Source organism: Ovis aries, chromosome 24, assembly GCF_016772045.2.
Source record: "Ovis aries strain OAR_USU_Benz2616 breed Rambouillet chromosome 24, ARS-UI_Ramb_v3.0, whole genome shotgun sequence".
In the NCBI taxonomy this organism is placed as follows: domain Eukaryota; kingdom Metazoa; phylum Chordata; class Mammalia; order Artiodactyla; family Bovidae; genus Ovis; species Ovis aries.
This window is the reverse complement of record NC_056077.1, coordinates 1,811,369-1,825,954: the sequence shown is the minus strand read 5'-3', so window position 1 is coordinate 1,825,954 and position 14,586 is coordinate 1,811,369. Positions and strand designations below refer to the sequence as shown.

General features: G+C 53.1%; 1 protein-coding gene across 1 annotated transcript; it reads right to left on the bottom strand.

Moving 5' to 3' along the window:
- Nucleotides 1–176: 176 nt before the first annotated feature.
- JPT2 (Jupiter microtubule associated homolog 2) lies at nucleotides 177–14,358 on the bottom strand. Its single transcript, XM_015104012.3, has 5 exons — nucleotides 14,279–14,358; nucleotides 11,593–11,732; nucleotides 7,199–7,341; nucleotides 5,132–5,177; nucleotides 177–4,336 (listed from the first exon to the last, which is right to left on the bottom strand). The coding sequence occupies exons 1-5, from the start codon at nucleotides 14,320–14,322 to the stop codon at nucleotides 4,161–4,163; spliced, it is 549 nt and encodes a 182-aa protein (XP_014959498.2). The 5' UTR covers nucleotides 14,323–14,358; the 3' UTR covers nucleotides 177–4,160.
- Nucleotides 14,359–14,586: the final 228 nt, after the last annotated feature.

The window sequence follows — 14,586 nt, the reverse complement described above, 5'->3', positions numbered from 1 at the left end:
TGATAAGCCAGGACAGATGAAATGTTTCATTTCTTCTGGTGAACAAGTTACAGAGGAAGGTTGTGAATGTTTGGGGGAATGTTTTAGATTTTTGCCCTAGTCCTCTCCCGGAAATGTAGGCCCTTTTGAATTACTGCAGTATCTTTAATAGAGTACAGCAGCCACCACTACAACAGTGAGAGGCCAAATGACTTGGCATCAACTTTATTAGTTTTCACAACATGTTTGGGCAGATTACTTGAAATTGGTTAGAGAAAATTAAGTTTTAACAAAATATATGCCTGATAATTCTTGATGCTTACTGAATACTAGCACACTCTGAGAGCTCAAGCTAACTGAATTAGAACTTGCTTCCTTTCAGATTTGTGAAGATAATTTGCTATTCAGCTTTTTCTTTTTCTCATTTTAAGACCCTAAAATGTAAGATGTCCAGACACACAGCTTTCAAAAGTTCTACTTTAATTTCTAAGTATTCGTCCCAAATGCCTGCACTTTGTAGTCACACATATAACAGGAAATTTCATTCCTGAGCTCCAAGAATGCTAAGGATTAAGAACATAACAAAAGTTCAGAAGAAATTAACAGGATAACCTGGGAGGAGACAGACATCCTTGCGGGGTTTGACTCACAAAGGTGTTAGAACAAGTTTCACTCTGTCAAAAGAGCCAGTGTGTTTCTAGACAAGGCACAGAACTGAAGAGGGAGCCCTTAGTTGTTTTCATTTCTGCCCCATAACGTGGAGGAGCCACCCTGGTCCTCTGACTCAGCCACTGCCTGGCCTCTGGAGACAAACAGGCTGTGACAACTCACTGAGGCTGAGACCTCAGTGCTTGGCCACGGCTGCAGCAGCTGCTACGAGTAGGTGCCACTGCCCCACCCAGTCCCGGGAGCATACGCTGCACTCTCAGAAACGTTTTCAGATGAATAAGTGAAGGCAGTGCCAGGTCACCTATGTCGGGTTTCTCTCTTAAGTGCTGTCCTGGTAGCTGGCAGAATGGGGTGAAGCTTCTTCTAGGGGGCTTTCCAGGCAGGCTAAGTAGCTCCATCTCCCCCAATCCACTTAATGCACGTAAGGATATCAAGTGTGCTTGCAGGACATATGAAAACGGCTAATATATAGAAAGCAAAAACAATCTATGCTTTTTCTATGGGACGCGAATCTACAGGCAGATTCTTATAGCTCAGCACTTTATTCATGGAATTTCCTGGTGGCTCAGATCTGTCCACAGTGCAGGAGACCCGGGTTCCATCCCTGGGTCAGGAAGATCCCCTGGAAAAGGAAATGGCAGCCCACTCCAGTACTCTTGCCTGGAAAATCCCATGGACAGAGGAGCCCGGTAGGCTACAGTCCATGGGGTTGCAAAGAGTCGGACATGACTGAGCGACTCCACTTTCATCTATTCATGGCCAGGGGTCAGGGAAGTTTCAAAGTCAACTCATTTGGCAGGAAAATGAGTGGTGTTAAGAGAAAAAAGAATCATTACCTTCAATTTACAGAAACTAAAAAGAACACTGCCACATTCCCATCCATTCCTTTAGAAGCTAAGTTTTTGGTTTTCAAATGAAATAACCTTGAATCCATAAACTTTCAGAAGATTAATTTGGGCATCTTCTGGCTTAAAAAAAAAAAAAGGCAAACCCCTTCAACCAGTGAAGAGCTGTGAGGAGAGGAGGAGAGTTCAAGCTCTGGAGAATGGATGCAGAGGGAACACGTGAGCACACAGGACTGCCTGCCCGGCCTCGCGCGGACACACACACTGTGCTCATGACCGACAGGCAGAGACTCTGAGTGCCTGATTGCTAAGTGTAATTCAACAGCTACACCCACTCCTGCCTTGTAAAAAAACAGGCTCCTCTCAAGGTTACATTGTGATGTGAGCACAGGTTTGTTGTTTCCAATGACAGCTTTACAAAAACGTTGGCACCAAATGCACATAAAAAAAGCTTTAAGGCTTAATAAAAACACAGACCAGTAATTTCTCAATGTAGCTTGGAGGCTGAGAAAAGGATGCAGAGAGTTAACGAACCTCCCAAACACAGGCAATCCCCAAGGTACAGAGCATTTTCTAAATACAAATGGCCTCCCCCATCAGGTTCAAAGGAGCAAATGAGCAAATTTTTCTGCGGCAAAAATTTTTCTGCTGCTCCTCCCATGACCAGACCATCCTGGCTCCCTCAACCCAGGCCCATAGCCCCAAGGAGGGAAAGGAAGAGCAAAGCTGGGGACGAGTAAGCTGACGCGGTGCTGCTGCGCTGGACTCTGCCCTGGTGGTGATCTCCTCCCCCAGCCCGCCCGCCTCGGTTCCCAGCTCTGCCCCAAAGTCCCTGCAAGGGGACGGATTTAGAAAGCTCTTCCCCTCCTGTGCCTGACGGGAAGGCAGAAGCCCCGAGGGCCAGCAGCAGGTCAGGGTCTTCTTGGCCATTCAATATGGAATTCGCTTTTCTTGTATGTTAAAGAACACAACCAAACAGTTATAAATTGTTCACATCTACTTTTGGAACATCTCATCCTAACTTGTGTCAGTCAGTGAGTTTGAGCTTAAAAGCTAATCACCAGTTATGTCAGTTTTTAATGGGGAAAAAAATGCTCTGAATTCCAGACAACTTTCTTATAAATGATCACTTGAAGGCTAGAGGGAGACAGGAGGCTCTTGAGAGAATCACATGGAATGAGAGTTTCTCAGCTCCAAAGTCAGCAGGTGGACAGGAGCGGGTCTTTGGTTGGCAAGCACCGTGCGGACCCCCAGCACTGGTGGAGGGTGTGAAGCCTGGTAGGGAGCTCTCACAGGCACTGGAGTGTTCAGGCCACTACGAGCGTGGCCACACTGTAGTAACGAAGACGCTTCTAGCACCTGTATGAACTTGGTAGGCACTCGTACCAGTGGTCCCCCCACCCAAGCTGTTGGTCTCTCGTGACTGTAGTACAGGTACTGACACTGTAGCCCTTTAGAGGCTCAATGGGAGAAACTTCCGTCTGACAGATGATAGCGTCACGACTCTCGCCAGTCCGGTATCTTCGCTGGCAGATACCATGAAATGAGCCAGTTGAGAATTTGCTGCCAAATTATTTAATCTCCTGGCCTAAAGTCTCTAAGTCTTGTCTGGAAACTGAATGTGGCCCAGAGGTTCTGCAAAGCTTTAGAAAGGGTGGCCTAAGAAAACTCTCCTTCTTTGGTGTACCTGAGCGAGAGACTTTTTTCTAGAAAGGCGTCAGAAACAGAGCACAGTCAACAGTTACTGAAGCAAAGCCGGCACTTGAGAACAGGTCTTGAGCTATTACCAAAGAAGCCAAACCTAAGAACCCAGGGCTCTCAGGCATCTATTCCTCCCACTGCCAGCAGGAACATAACGGAAGACACAGGAACAGTGTAAACAACGCCAGTACCTGGACATGTCTGGGTAGTTTTGAAGTCCTGTGGAAGGCAGTGGTCTTGCTGGCAGGAAGTGTCGCTGGTGAAGGGAGCAGGCCACACCACTGGTGGGGAGTACAGGCCCAGACTTACAGCTGACGAGGGAAAAAGAACAACTCACAAGCAAGACTGCCTGTAAAGTAAAGAGTCTAAACCAGTCTCTCGTGGACAAAAAGCAAGAGACTCCTATGTAAGACCTGGCCGAGGTTTGAGAGGGCAGAAGCAGGGTGCAAAATCCCTCCATAAAGCATATGACGGAACACGGCATTTTGGTTTTCTGTTGACAGCTGCTGAGGAAAAGCAACCAAGACGTTTTAAGAAAATCTCTGGAATGGAGGTGAAAAACACCGGGGCTGAACAAGTCCCCAGGGTGGCTCCTCTTGTCCCACAGTGGCGGACGTGCGGTTTTGGTTTTCTCTCAAAGGCTTTAAGCTTTGCTACTGTGTTAGTGATCCCTAGATACCCAATTAGCCAACACACCACGGACGTGAGACCCCACTTCTCAGGGGCACCTGGCCTGGCCCCACTTCCCTCCCGCCCACTGGGAGCTCCTCTCATACCAGGGCCCCGTCTCCTCCCTCGGAGTCCAGAAGGTGGGTCTTCATCTCGAGATGGCTGTGAACTGGACGGCAGCTTCAGGTGTCCACCTGAGACCCTCTCCCCACCCTGTTCCTGCGGGCTAAAGGAACTACACTATTTGAAATCCTATCTCTGGAGTTTCTTGTCTGGCTATGGGACGCGGCAGGCCTCTTAGTAGAAGGAGATGCTGGACTTGCCTCCGGGAGGGTTCAGGACTTTGTTGTGGGAGCGAGGCCGGGGGCCCAGCCGGGGTTCGTGGCTGTCGACGGTGGGCGCAGGCTCCTGGACGCAGGCTGCTTCTCTTGGGCCGCTGGGCTCGCCCGGCTCTTGTCTGGGTGAGGCACTGGCTGCAGGACAGAGTCAGCACAGGGCCCGTCAGTGGCTGCCCGCCACCTGGTGGGCAAGCTGCACACGCAAACTGAAGTCTGTGCCCTGGAGCAGCAGGCACGGGCGTGGGGTGTCAGGCACGGGTGTCAGGCCAGGTCAGCATGGGAGGCCCAGAGCCATGCTCGGGGGAACCCCCAGGGGTTGTCTCCACACTGCTCCCTGCCACCTCAAGTCTGACGAGAAAACCTCAGAGCGAGTGAGAAGGGCGGGGAGCTCACCCTAAGTGGAGGGCCCAGGCAGGTTTCCTGGACTACCTAACTGACCCCGTTCCCACCTCTTCATCATCAACTGAAGGCAGAAATTAGCATCCAGTCAGGTCGGGACACTCGGGGACTGAGCCTGACACCCAGCCCCACGAGCAGGCAGCCCACTGTGGCGCGACCTGGGGGAGGCCGCCCCACACTGTGCAGCCCTGCAGTTCCCCGTGCCCCCCACCCCCAATGCGGCCTCTGGTCAGAGTTCACTGAAGGCTTTGGACCTCTGCCCTTCACTATACAAGATCAGCTTCTAGAAGAGGACGCTGTGGTTTGAGGCCCAGACTGACCAGCATGGACAGGAGGTGCAGAAGCCAGCGGGAACGTTGTCACTGAGTAACTGAGCCCATTTCCCCTGCCTCCTCCCTACACAAAACCCACCCACGATCACAACTCTGCTGTCTTCATCAGCGGGTGGGCTGGGGCACAGGGACCCCTCCCAGTCCTCCAGCAGCCCCTGCAGAGCTGAGCCCCGGGGAGGGACGGACAACAAGCTCTCACCTCTGAGGTCTGGCGTGTCCTCTCCCTCACACAGGAGCACGTGGTCCTGCAACGAGGCAAACCCAGGTCAATCCGCCGCTCGGACACTTGCGGCCTTGCTCGGGTGGACGAGAAGAAAGGTGCGGGTGACCTGGGTCTACTTTTATCTTTAAAAAGTGTCTATTCAGACAGTTTGAGCCCCCAGGTAACCCTGCTCCACAGCCCGCCTCCACTCTGGCCTCAGCCACACTCCTGCCAGCTTCTAGCCCCCGCCTCATCACGGGCTGATTTGAAAGCAAATCCCATATTTCACTGATCCATGAATGTTCCAAGATGCAGCTCTTTGAACTGCAAAAATAATGCCTCCTTAAATGTCTCACGCAGGGTCCAGTTTAACCTCAGCACGTGCTCTCACTGACAGCCTACCTGTGTGTTCTGCTCTGACACACACAGGCGTGTCCTCTGCGGCTGAGCGACCCCCAGCATGCGTGCAGTGCAGCACATCTGGCTCACCTGGTCATCTGGTGATGAGACAGCTGGGTGGTACCCACCCTTTGGTCACTGAGAACGATACCATTAAAACAGATCTCCCCAAGTATCTGTCTGTTTTCACAACTGAGGTTATATACCTAACACTGCTGGTTCATACAGTAAAATTCTGTTTTCACTTCTTCAGAAACTGCTAAACTATTTTCCACAGTGGCTGCACCATTATGCATTCCCAAGAGCAGTGCAGGAGGGTTCCAATTTCTCCGCGTCCTCACCATTCCTTACTGTCTTTTTTGGTAACAGCCATCCCAGCGCGTGTGACGTGATCTCACTGTGATCCTGATCTGCATCTCCCTACCGATCGTGTGCTGACTGACCAATGTCTATGCACATCCTCTGCCCCCTCCCTTTTTTGGATCTGAAATTTTTATTTTTTAAAATTTATTTTCTTCAAGTATAGTTAACTTCCAATGCTGTGTTAATTTCTGCTCTATGGCACAGTGATTCAATTATACATACGTACCTTCCTCTTTATACGCTTTTCCACTGCGGTTCATCGCAGGTTATTGAGTATAGTTTCCTGCGCTACACAGCAGGACCTTGTTTAACCATCATATATAAAATAGTTCACATCTGCCAATCCCAGATTTCCATTTCATCTCTCCCCCTTGCCTTTAGCCATCTCTGAATGTGTCTGTCTTTTTGTTGTTGAACTGGAGGGGTTCTTTACATATTCTGCAACCATCAGTCTTTGAAAAGGAAACCACATTGTTTCCTATATTCAGCGTCACTCTGAATCCCTGTGTCATCAGTTAATAGGAGGTTTGGTCGGATTCAGGTCTGGTTGTTTTGACAAGAATTCAAAGGTGGCCCGTGATGTACTTCCAGCATGGAGCACACTGTTTCCAGAGGTGTCCTGTTTTCTGATGTGTGAGCAGCCACTGATGATCGCTTCCTAGATCTATAATTTCATTACAAGTTTGCATAACGGTCATTTCTGAATTCTGTTATTCACTCGTCATTTATGGGCTGGAATACTTTAGTATGAGGAAACTTCCCCTCAGCAGCTGTCATCCTGAGGTACATACAGCTCATGGAGAAACACTGGCTAAGTAAGTGCCTGATTCTATCCGTCAGCAGTTTTTCAGATGGACATTCTCCGAAGGGGACAAACTAGATTTTTAATAATAGTAGCGGGAACCCATAAATTCTAACTATTTGGTGAATTTTAATCCAATGTAGCTACTCTACTTATCGGCTGATGACAACACTGAAGTGTTGCCGAGAGGTGAGCTCCCGTTTTTAGTTCAGCTTCATCAGTATCCTCAGCAGCTCTTCGTGGAGGGAAGAGTGATGGCCTGGCTGCATGGGCCGCCCCTGCCACCAGCGACCCCCAGGGCGAGTCATCACGAGGCTGGCGCACACTCCCTGATGACTAAGGGCAGCCCCAATGACTAAGGGCCGCAGCCAGCAAAAGCAACGTCACCCGCCTTGTCTCCTCCTAAGGCTTGCCATACCCGCTCGGAACCGTTTTAGACAAGTGCCTGGCACCAGCTCTGCCTCTCTCACTTAGGTCTGCTCTCTGAGTGCAGTCCGTACCTTGGGCTTGTTTGGGTGCGCCGTGGGTGAGGCGGCAGCGACGGGGGACCCGAAAATGTCACTGGTCTTGCCCCCTGGTGGGTTCAGACGTGGCCGAGTCTGCACAGGCCCTGATTCGTCAAATATACCGCTTCCTTTTCCCCCTGCAGAAACAAGCAGAGTGGTGAGCGGCCTGGAACACCCACCCAACCCCTCCACACTGGTCACTTCAGAGACCTCCCCTCACGGCGACCAGTCCTGAGTTCAGGCTGAGGGTGAGGGGACTGGGTTGACGAGGGATCCTGAAAGACCCCCATCACACCCAGCCCCTTCTCGGGGCCAGCTGGGCCTTCATCACTGGACCTGAACTGCACTGGGCTGGCTGCGAGGGGCAAGACAGGCAGGTGGTCTAAAACAGCATTTTCCCCTCTAGAGTGTCCTTAACCCTAAACTTTTCAGATTTTCCTGCTCAAGAATCTTCTGCATTAAACCCAGAAAAGTTCTTTCATACATTAAAGGCAAACAGCTGCTAACTTTTGAGGTGAGATGGATAGAACTGAGTTAACATGCCCTGTTCAAGGCAAACCTGTAATTTGGAAAACATTTATTAGTCATTCTCCTGACCTCAATCTGGCTGGAACTTCCAGTGATAATTAGATATGCCAGTGATTTACAGATATTTAACATCTTTGCTGCTGAACAGAAACAATTTGATGAGCTACTTTGCAAATATGCATCTCGGATGTTAGTTCTTATAAGCTGATGGCTGAGGCACAGACAGGGGACGTAAATGCTGACATTGAACAGAGAAGACTCTAGCACGTGGCGCCGGCCAGTCACCCCTGCAATCAGCAAACACCAGCACCTCCCTTCCACCGAGTGCAGAGCTAAGATTCACAATCTCACAGGAGAAAGAAGGCGCATTCCACACGCAGCTGAGACCAGACACGAGCTACCCGGCCCCTCTGTGCCCGTTCCTCACCCTTGGAGCGGTGGAAACAAAGGCCCCTCCCGCCTGAAGGCGCCGAGAGAGGAGCCATGACTCACTGCCACCCGTGGGTCCAGTGCTCACGACAATGCTGGGACACATTGCTCAGTGAAAACAGCGCAGGACAGCGTGGACGGCACAGGCTTCCGTGCTACAGGCGGGTGTTCTGAAAGAGCTGGACCTGATAAGGACACTGGCACTCCATTACTCCGCCCCCTCCAAATGGGGTGGCAGCGGTGGTGTGGGAGCTGAGGATTCTAAATGTGCTCATTTTTACAGCAGTGATCTTTGTTGACTGCCTCCAAGAAGTTAAAATTTCCAGTCACTTTTCGGCTGTAATGACACACACCAACAGGACGGGCGAGCAGCAGAGCTCTGAGGACAGAACCCAGCGCGAGAACCCTTTCTGGGGCGGGGGGAAAGCTTAGAGAACACATGGGTCTGACCGCAGGAAAAGGCACACATCCACGTCACGTCAGGCTGATTGCAAGCCTTCTAGTCCCAGCCACAGCCGCCCAGGTTCCCTCAGCCCCTGGGCTGGGTCCTGCTCAGCCACTACCAACTGTAGGACAGCACCTGGCTGGAGTGGACACACAGCGGCTGGGCGGAGGAGGGCCCGGAGAGGAAGCTCCCAGACACGCTGCTGTTACTGGGTGTCATCAGCAAAAACATCCAGGCCACAAAGTGCAGAAAAGCTGCTGCCCAAGGCCACCCCCCGAGTGCCTGTTACCGAGCTGTTGCTGGTCACGCTTAAGCGTGAATTTACTTAAGTAAATTTACTTAAGTAAATTCTAAGATGTGTGTTCAGCTTATTTTAAAATGCAAGACAAAAATAAAAGTAACTCAATCTGAAGGTTTTGGCTAAAAGCACTGCTCATTTAAAGACATTTTAAAAACTGTGAAACACGACACAGAGAAATTCCTGAGACACAAACAAAGCAAACATTCCAGCAATGATCACAGGTGAGCGTGGGTCAGTCTGACAGGATGCCGCCAGCCCCCAGAAACCTGAGTTCCCTCCCCTTCACCTTCGTCAATACACGCTCGAAAACCACCACAGGTCTGTTTTGAACTTTATGAAAAGTAATCACACTGTGCGTCTATTACTCAACACTTTACCTGAAAGATGAATCCGCTTTGAAGGTGGAAAAGATGCTCAATTCACTCATAACGAGAGAAGAATAAATCCAAGATACACTTTTTAGAGACCCAAATCTCAGGAGACACGACCCTGTGGAGTGTGGGAAGCGGGCGCTGCTGATGCCCTGGAGGATGTGTCTGAAGACCAGGAGAAGCACCAGCATTTTATACTGACCCAGCAATGCCGTTTCAGGAAGTCACCCCCACTTTGAGTATTTGGAGGTAAGCCGGGAGTCAGGAAAATCTGTATCCAATGGCAAGTTCTGCTGCCAGTGAGCTGAGGCCCAGACTGGCCGGTGAACTTGAGCCTCAGCTCCCCTGTAGAGGGGGTTACATATCTCCCCAGGCTGTGGAGACAGCCAGCACCCCGCACAGGCCCCACAAACACCAAACAGCCTGCCCACATCATCCCCACCTCGAGGTCTAAACCAGGAGAGCAGGTGATACACGGTACCAACCAGCCCGGGTCTACATCTAGGGACGGCCGGCAGTAAGGCCCCTATTCCGCACGCGCTTGGTCGGCGGGTGGGGGGGGTGCCTCCCCAGAGTGCACGGGGTGAGTCTGCCGGCCAGGATGCACCTGCAGATTCCCTTCTCAGCTGCCTGTGAGACTTCATCACAGGTGATTTTCTCCCCTTGCTCCTTCCCGTCTTCCTTTTTAAAGTGTTTCTCCATGTTAATTCATTCACCAGTTAAAAAGCGCTTCTGGGTGATAAGAGGAGGCGGGGGTGGGGGGGTGTGGGGTGCAGATTCCAGCATTTGTTAACTGCTCAGCTCTCATCTCAGAGCCCCTGGCAAGAAAGGAAAGAAACCCAAAACAACAGGACCGTAAGGAGCAGAGGTTTTCAGCACAGGGTGCCCCCAGGCTGTTGTAACACTTTGGTTTTCTAACTCTTTAGTTGGGTAGGAGGCCAGGCTGCCAAGGGGTCACAGACTTTCTAGAGCCTGGCAAAGCAGAACCACCCCAGGTGGCATACTTCCTAGAGAACCCGAAGCCCCAGAGACAGCTGCAGACGCCACGGCGCTAAGCCCCGGCCGCCAGCGTGCCCATCCCTAGGTGCCCCGTTTGAGTCTACCTGCCACAGCCCATGGTTGGTACACAGGATGCACAGGGCTGAGCACTCGGGCTCTGCACCCATCAACTGGGTGCGTGAGGATGTTACTCAAGAAGAACCACCTGCTTCTTGGGCTTCCCTAGTGGTGTAGTGGGTAAGAATCCACCTGCCGATGCAGGAGACGCGGGTTCAGTCCCTGGTCCGGAGGGTCTGGGATGATGCCGCAGAGCAACTAAGCCCAGGCCCCACAGCTACTGAGCTGCTGCTCCAGAACCCGGGAGCCGCAATTACTGAGGCCCACGCACCCTCGAGCCCGTGCTCTGCAACCGGAAGCCACGTGCAGCAACAGACTCAGCACGGCCAAAAAAAGACCCAACACACCCAACAAAACCACCTGCTTCTCTGTCATAACCAAATCCAAAGATACTGCGCACCCCTACCCCACCTGACCACTGAAAACCACAGGAAAACCCAGCCTTTGCGTCCACTGCTTTTGTTGCTCCAGGTCTGTGATATTTGTACCCAGCATCAGGACAGGGTAGGGAGCAGCCCCAGTTCCAGTTCTGTTTGACTTCATCATTTGTCTGAAACACTAACTTCTGTGTTGCCATCTCTCAGACCTTTAAGGATGGTACAAACCTTGCTTCTCCCGTGTGGACACAGATGCGGAAGGCCCCTCAGGTAACTATCACTGTGTGGTCACTCACACACAGTGGCTGGACTGTCCATCAGCCAAGAGAAAGGCTCTTCTGAGATTCCTCCCACTGGAGCCACTAAAAGGTGCGTAAGGACTGAGAAGCCGCAGGGCTGCATGCCAGGCTGAGCCGTCCTTTTTATTTAGTTTCAATCCTGCTCACAATCTGATTAAAAATACTCTGAACACACAACTTGCAGGCAAGTTCAAGAATCTGAAGGAGTCCATCAGCCGATGTGGGGAGCCTCCCCAGTGGGAAGCAGAGCCCCAGCATGCGCCTGTGTGCCTGCCTCAGTGCCTGCACATGGCCACTATCTGCTCACAGGTGAGGAGCAAGTCCAGAACGACCTGGAGGACACAGAGCTTAAGTCAGGATCAAACTTCCCTTCCTCTCCAGGACTGACGGCAGGGGATATGCCACACCAGAAAGCATTTGAAAGGACTGATACAAAGAGAGAGAGAGATTTTTTTTAATCAAAAGAGCAGCATAAAAGAGAACAGGTAGAGGCCAGAGGATTAAAGAGTCACAGGCCCGTACCGGGGGGATTGGTCCTCTTGGGTATGTTCTGAGGTTCTTCGGTTGGTCCAAAAATATTAGACGCCATCCTGTCCGGCCTGCGGGGAGGCGCGGCTTCCTCTGGACGATCACCTGGCTCTCCTCCTGGAGGCTTTGCAGCCCTGCAAGCAGAGAGGCTGTGAGGGACCGACGGCGGCTGTCCTGGGCACCACGGTCCAGGGGCTGAGGCAGACATCTGTGGAGGGGCACGACACGCTCACGGCCAGCCAGCAAACCTCCCCACCTGCCCATGAGTTCCCATAAAGGTCTTCTCGGCACAACTTGGTCCTGCCAAGACCTCCAGATGTGTGCAGGCTCTCAAGTTACTGCTGGGACCTCTCATCAGTAAAATTAAATGTTTCCCTGAAACAAGCAAATGGAGCCAGTTCAGTAGAGTTTCACTGTCAATTTTAATTAGCAGACAGTAGTGCTGGGCCGGAGAAGGCAACAGCAACCCACTCCAGTACTCTTGCCTGGAAAATCCCATGGATGGAGGAGCCTGGTAGGCTGCGGTCCATGGGGTCGCTAACGCTGAGTCGGCACGATTGAGCGATTTCACTCTCACGCATTGGAGAAGGAAATGACAACCCACTCCAGTATTCTTGCCTGGAGAATCCCAGGGACACAGGAGCCTAGTGGGCTGCCATCTATGGGGTCGCACAGAGTCGGACACGACTGAAGCGACTGAGCAGCAGCAGCAGGGCTGGGCATGTGAGAACACAGTGCAAGGGGATCACAGCAGAGGCAGGGATCGGAACTGACCATGACACTTGCCTGGAGGGGCCCATGCTCGTCCAGGCCTGCCCACCCCGCCCCTCAACAGCCCCATGTCCCATAAAGCTCCTGGGGACCGGTGGTTCAGAGTCAGGCTGCAATACACTTGGATTAAGTTCTTTACAAATATACACCCTACAGCTTAAAAGACCTCAGGTTAACAATGGCTTTTAAAATCCCTTTAACACCAGATAATCCCTTAGTAAGAAAACAAAAGCAGGACTTTAAGACAGAAATCTGACCTAGTCCTCTTAAGAGCCACCACTTGATTCCCTTCCTTTAACATGGCCTCAAGGTCTGCAGCTGCTAGCGGATCCCAAGCACGTGTGCTTAGTGGCTCAGTCGTGTCCCACTCTTGGCACCCCCATGGCCTGTAACTCACCAGGCTCCTCTGACCACAGGATTCTCTGGGCAAGCATACTGGAGTGGGTGGCCGTGCCCTCCTCCAGGGGAGTCTATCCAGACCCAGGGATCAAACCTGCTTCTCTTGCATCTCCTGCACTGGCAGGCAGGTTCTTTACCACTAGCGCCACCTGGGAAGCCCCACCCCAAGCAGAGGCTCCCAATTAAGAAGATGGCTTTTCCTTCTCCAGCATCCTACAAGGAAGAACTTTCCCCTCATCTTCTCAAAAACACTAACACTCCAGAGAAGTGAGGTATCAGTTGAGAGCAGCCGCTCTGCACTGTCTCCCACAGCTTGGAAGCCAGCCCGGGGCAGTGGTCCTTGTGGCGCGTCCTCGCTAACTGCACCAGTGTTTGCAGGGCACCCAGTGCCAGGCCACGGAAACAAAGACAGAGTGTCTTTAGTGCACACAACTGAGAAAGTGCTGGGAGGCAGCCCTCGGCCAGCTGGTGCGAGTGCCGAACAGCGGTTTTCAGGGCCAGAAACTTGATTCAATATGAGCACTCCAGGATAAACTTCCGGTCTGTAACAGCACAGACCCAGACAGGAGGGATGAGTGGTCACTGTTACAGGGGCTAATGACTGATGGTTTGGCCAGGAGTACTACTGAATCCTGACCTGACTCCCTCAAATTTGCAGGGATTTTAGCAGTTGAAACAATCCTTTCATTCTATGTACTGTTTACCTCCACGGACGCCACAGTCTTCTGCTCTTATTGCCCGGCCAGGCCACAGAAAGGGCTCACAGTATAGAAAGTTTCAGGCATCGGAAGAACCAGCTCAACCTAGCAGCCGGCTCCCCCGACGGCAGGACACCTCCAGCTCGGGCAACTCTACGTGACTCTCAGCACCCAGTGCTCCCCAAGCCAGAAAGCGAGCCAGCGCGCGCTGTGTGTTCCTGATCGTTTAAGACCCGTCGGTCTGCTCTGTCACTCGCCGTCCCGCCTGTTTCCTGGTCAGTAAAGTGGGGGAGGGCGACTCCTGGGTTCGGGCTGCGGGGTTACGGCGGAAGGCACCCTCTTGCTCCGGGACTGCGGGGTTAGAGGCGAGGGCGTCGCCTGGCTTCAGGGGTAGCGGGGAGGGCACCCGCTGGCTCCGGGGTTAGAGGCGAGGGTGTCGCCTGGCTCCCCGACTGCGGGATTCTGGGAAGAGGGCGCCGCCTGGCTCCCGGGCTGCGGCTCCCAGGAAGGGGCTTCGCCCTGAGGGCCGTCCGCTCGCACACACGCCACAGGGCGCCGGGGTCCCGGCCGCGCCGCCACGCCTGCCCCGCCGCTGCAGACTGCTCTGCCGGCGTCTGCGGCGCGCCCGCCCAGGAAGCGGCGCGTGCTGGGACCGAGGCGCGGGGAGGCGCACCTCAGGCTTCCCGCCGCCGCCACCGCGGCCGCGCCCACCTCCCTCACCCGGCCGCGGGGGCCCCGGCTCTGTGAGTTCACCGCGGCCGCCCCGCCGCCCGCACGCCCTCCACGTGACCGTGTCCACACCCGCGCCGCACCTGGAGCCGGCCCGGCCGCCCTCGCTGTCCGGTGCCCGGAACATGTCGCCCGCCGCTCGGAGCCTCCAGTCCGCCGCGCCGTCCTTCCCGCCTGGCCCCGCGCGGTCAAAGGCCCGACCGCTCGTCCCCATTGGGAATCGCTGACGTCAGTCAAGCAGCGGCAGCCTATCGCGGTGTCGGGCTCCGCCTCATGAGACGAAAGCTTGCGGAGGCCCGCGCCAGACACGCAGACGATTGGTGAAAGTAGATGTCGCTCACGGGGCCGGACGCCGCCACTGGATAGCAAGCCGAAGGGGATGGCCCTCCCC

Coding starts and splice junctions, on each gene's coding strand:
- JPT2 (XM_015104012.3), bottom strand. CDS start 14,322: ATGTTCCGGGCACCGGACAGCGAGGGCGGCCGGGCCGGCTCCAG. Junction 11,733..14,278: donor GGCGGCCGGGCCGGCTCCAG/GTGCGGCGCGGG, acceptor CTCTGCTTGCAG/GGCTGCAAAGCCTCCAGGAG. Junction 5,178..7,198: donor CGCACCCAAACAAGCCCAAG/GTACGGACTGCA, acceptor GCCTCGTTGCAG/GACCACGTGCTCCTGTGTGA.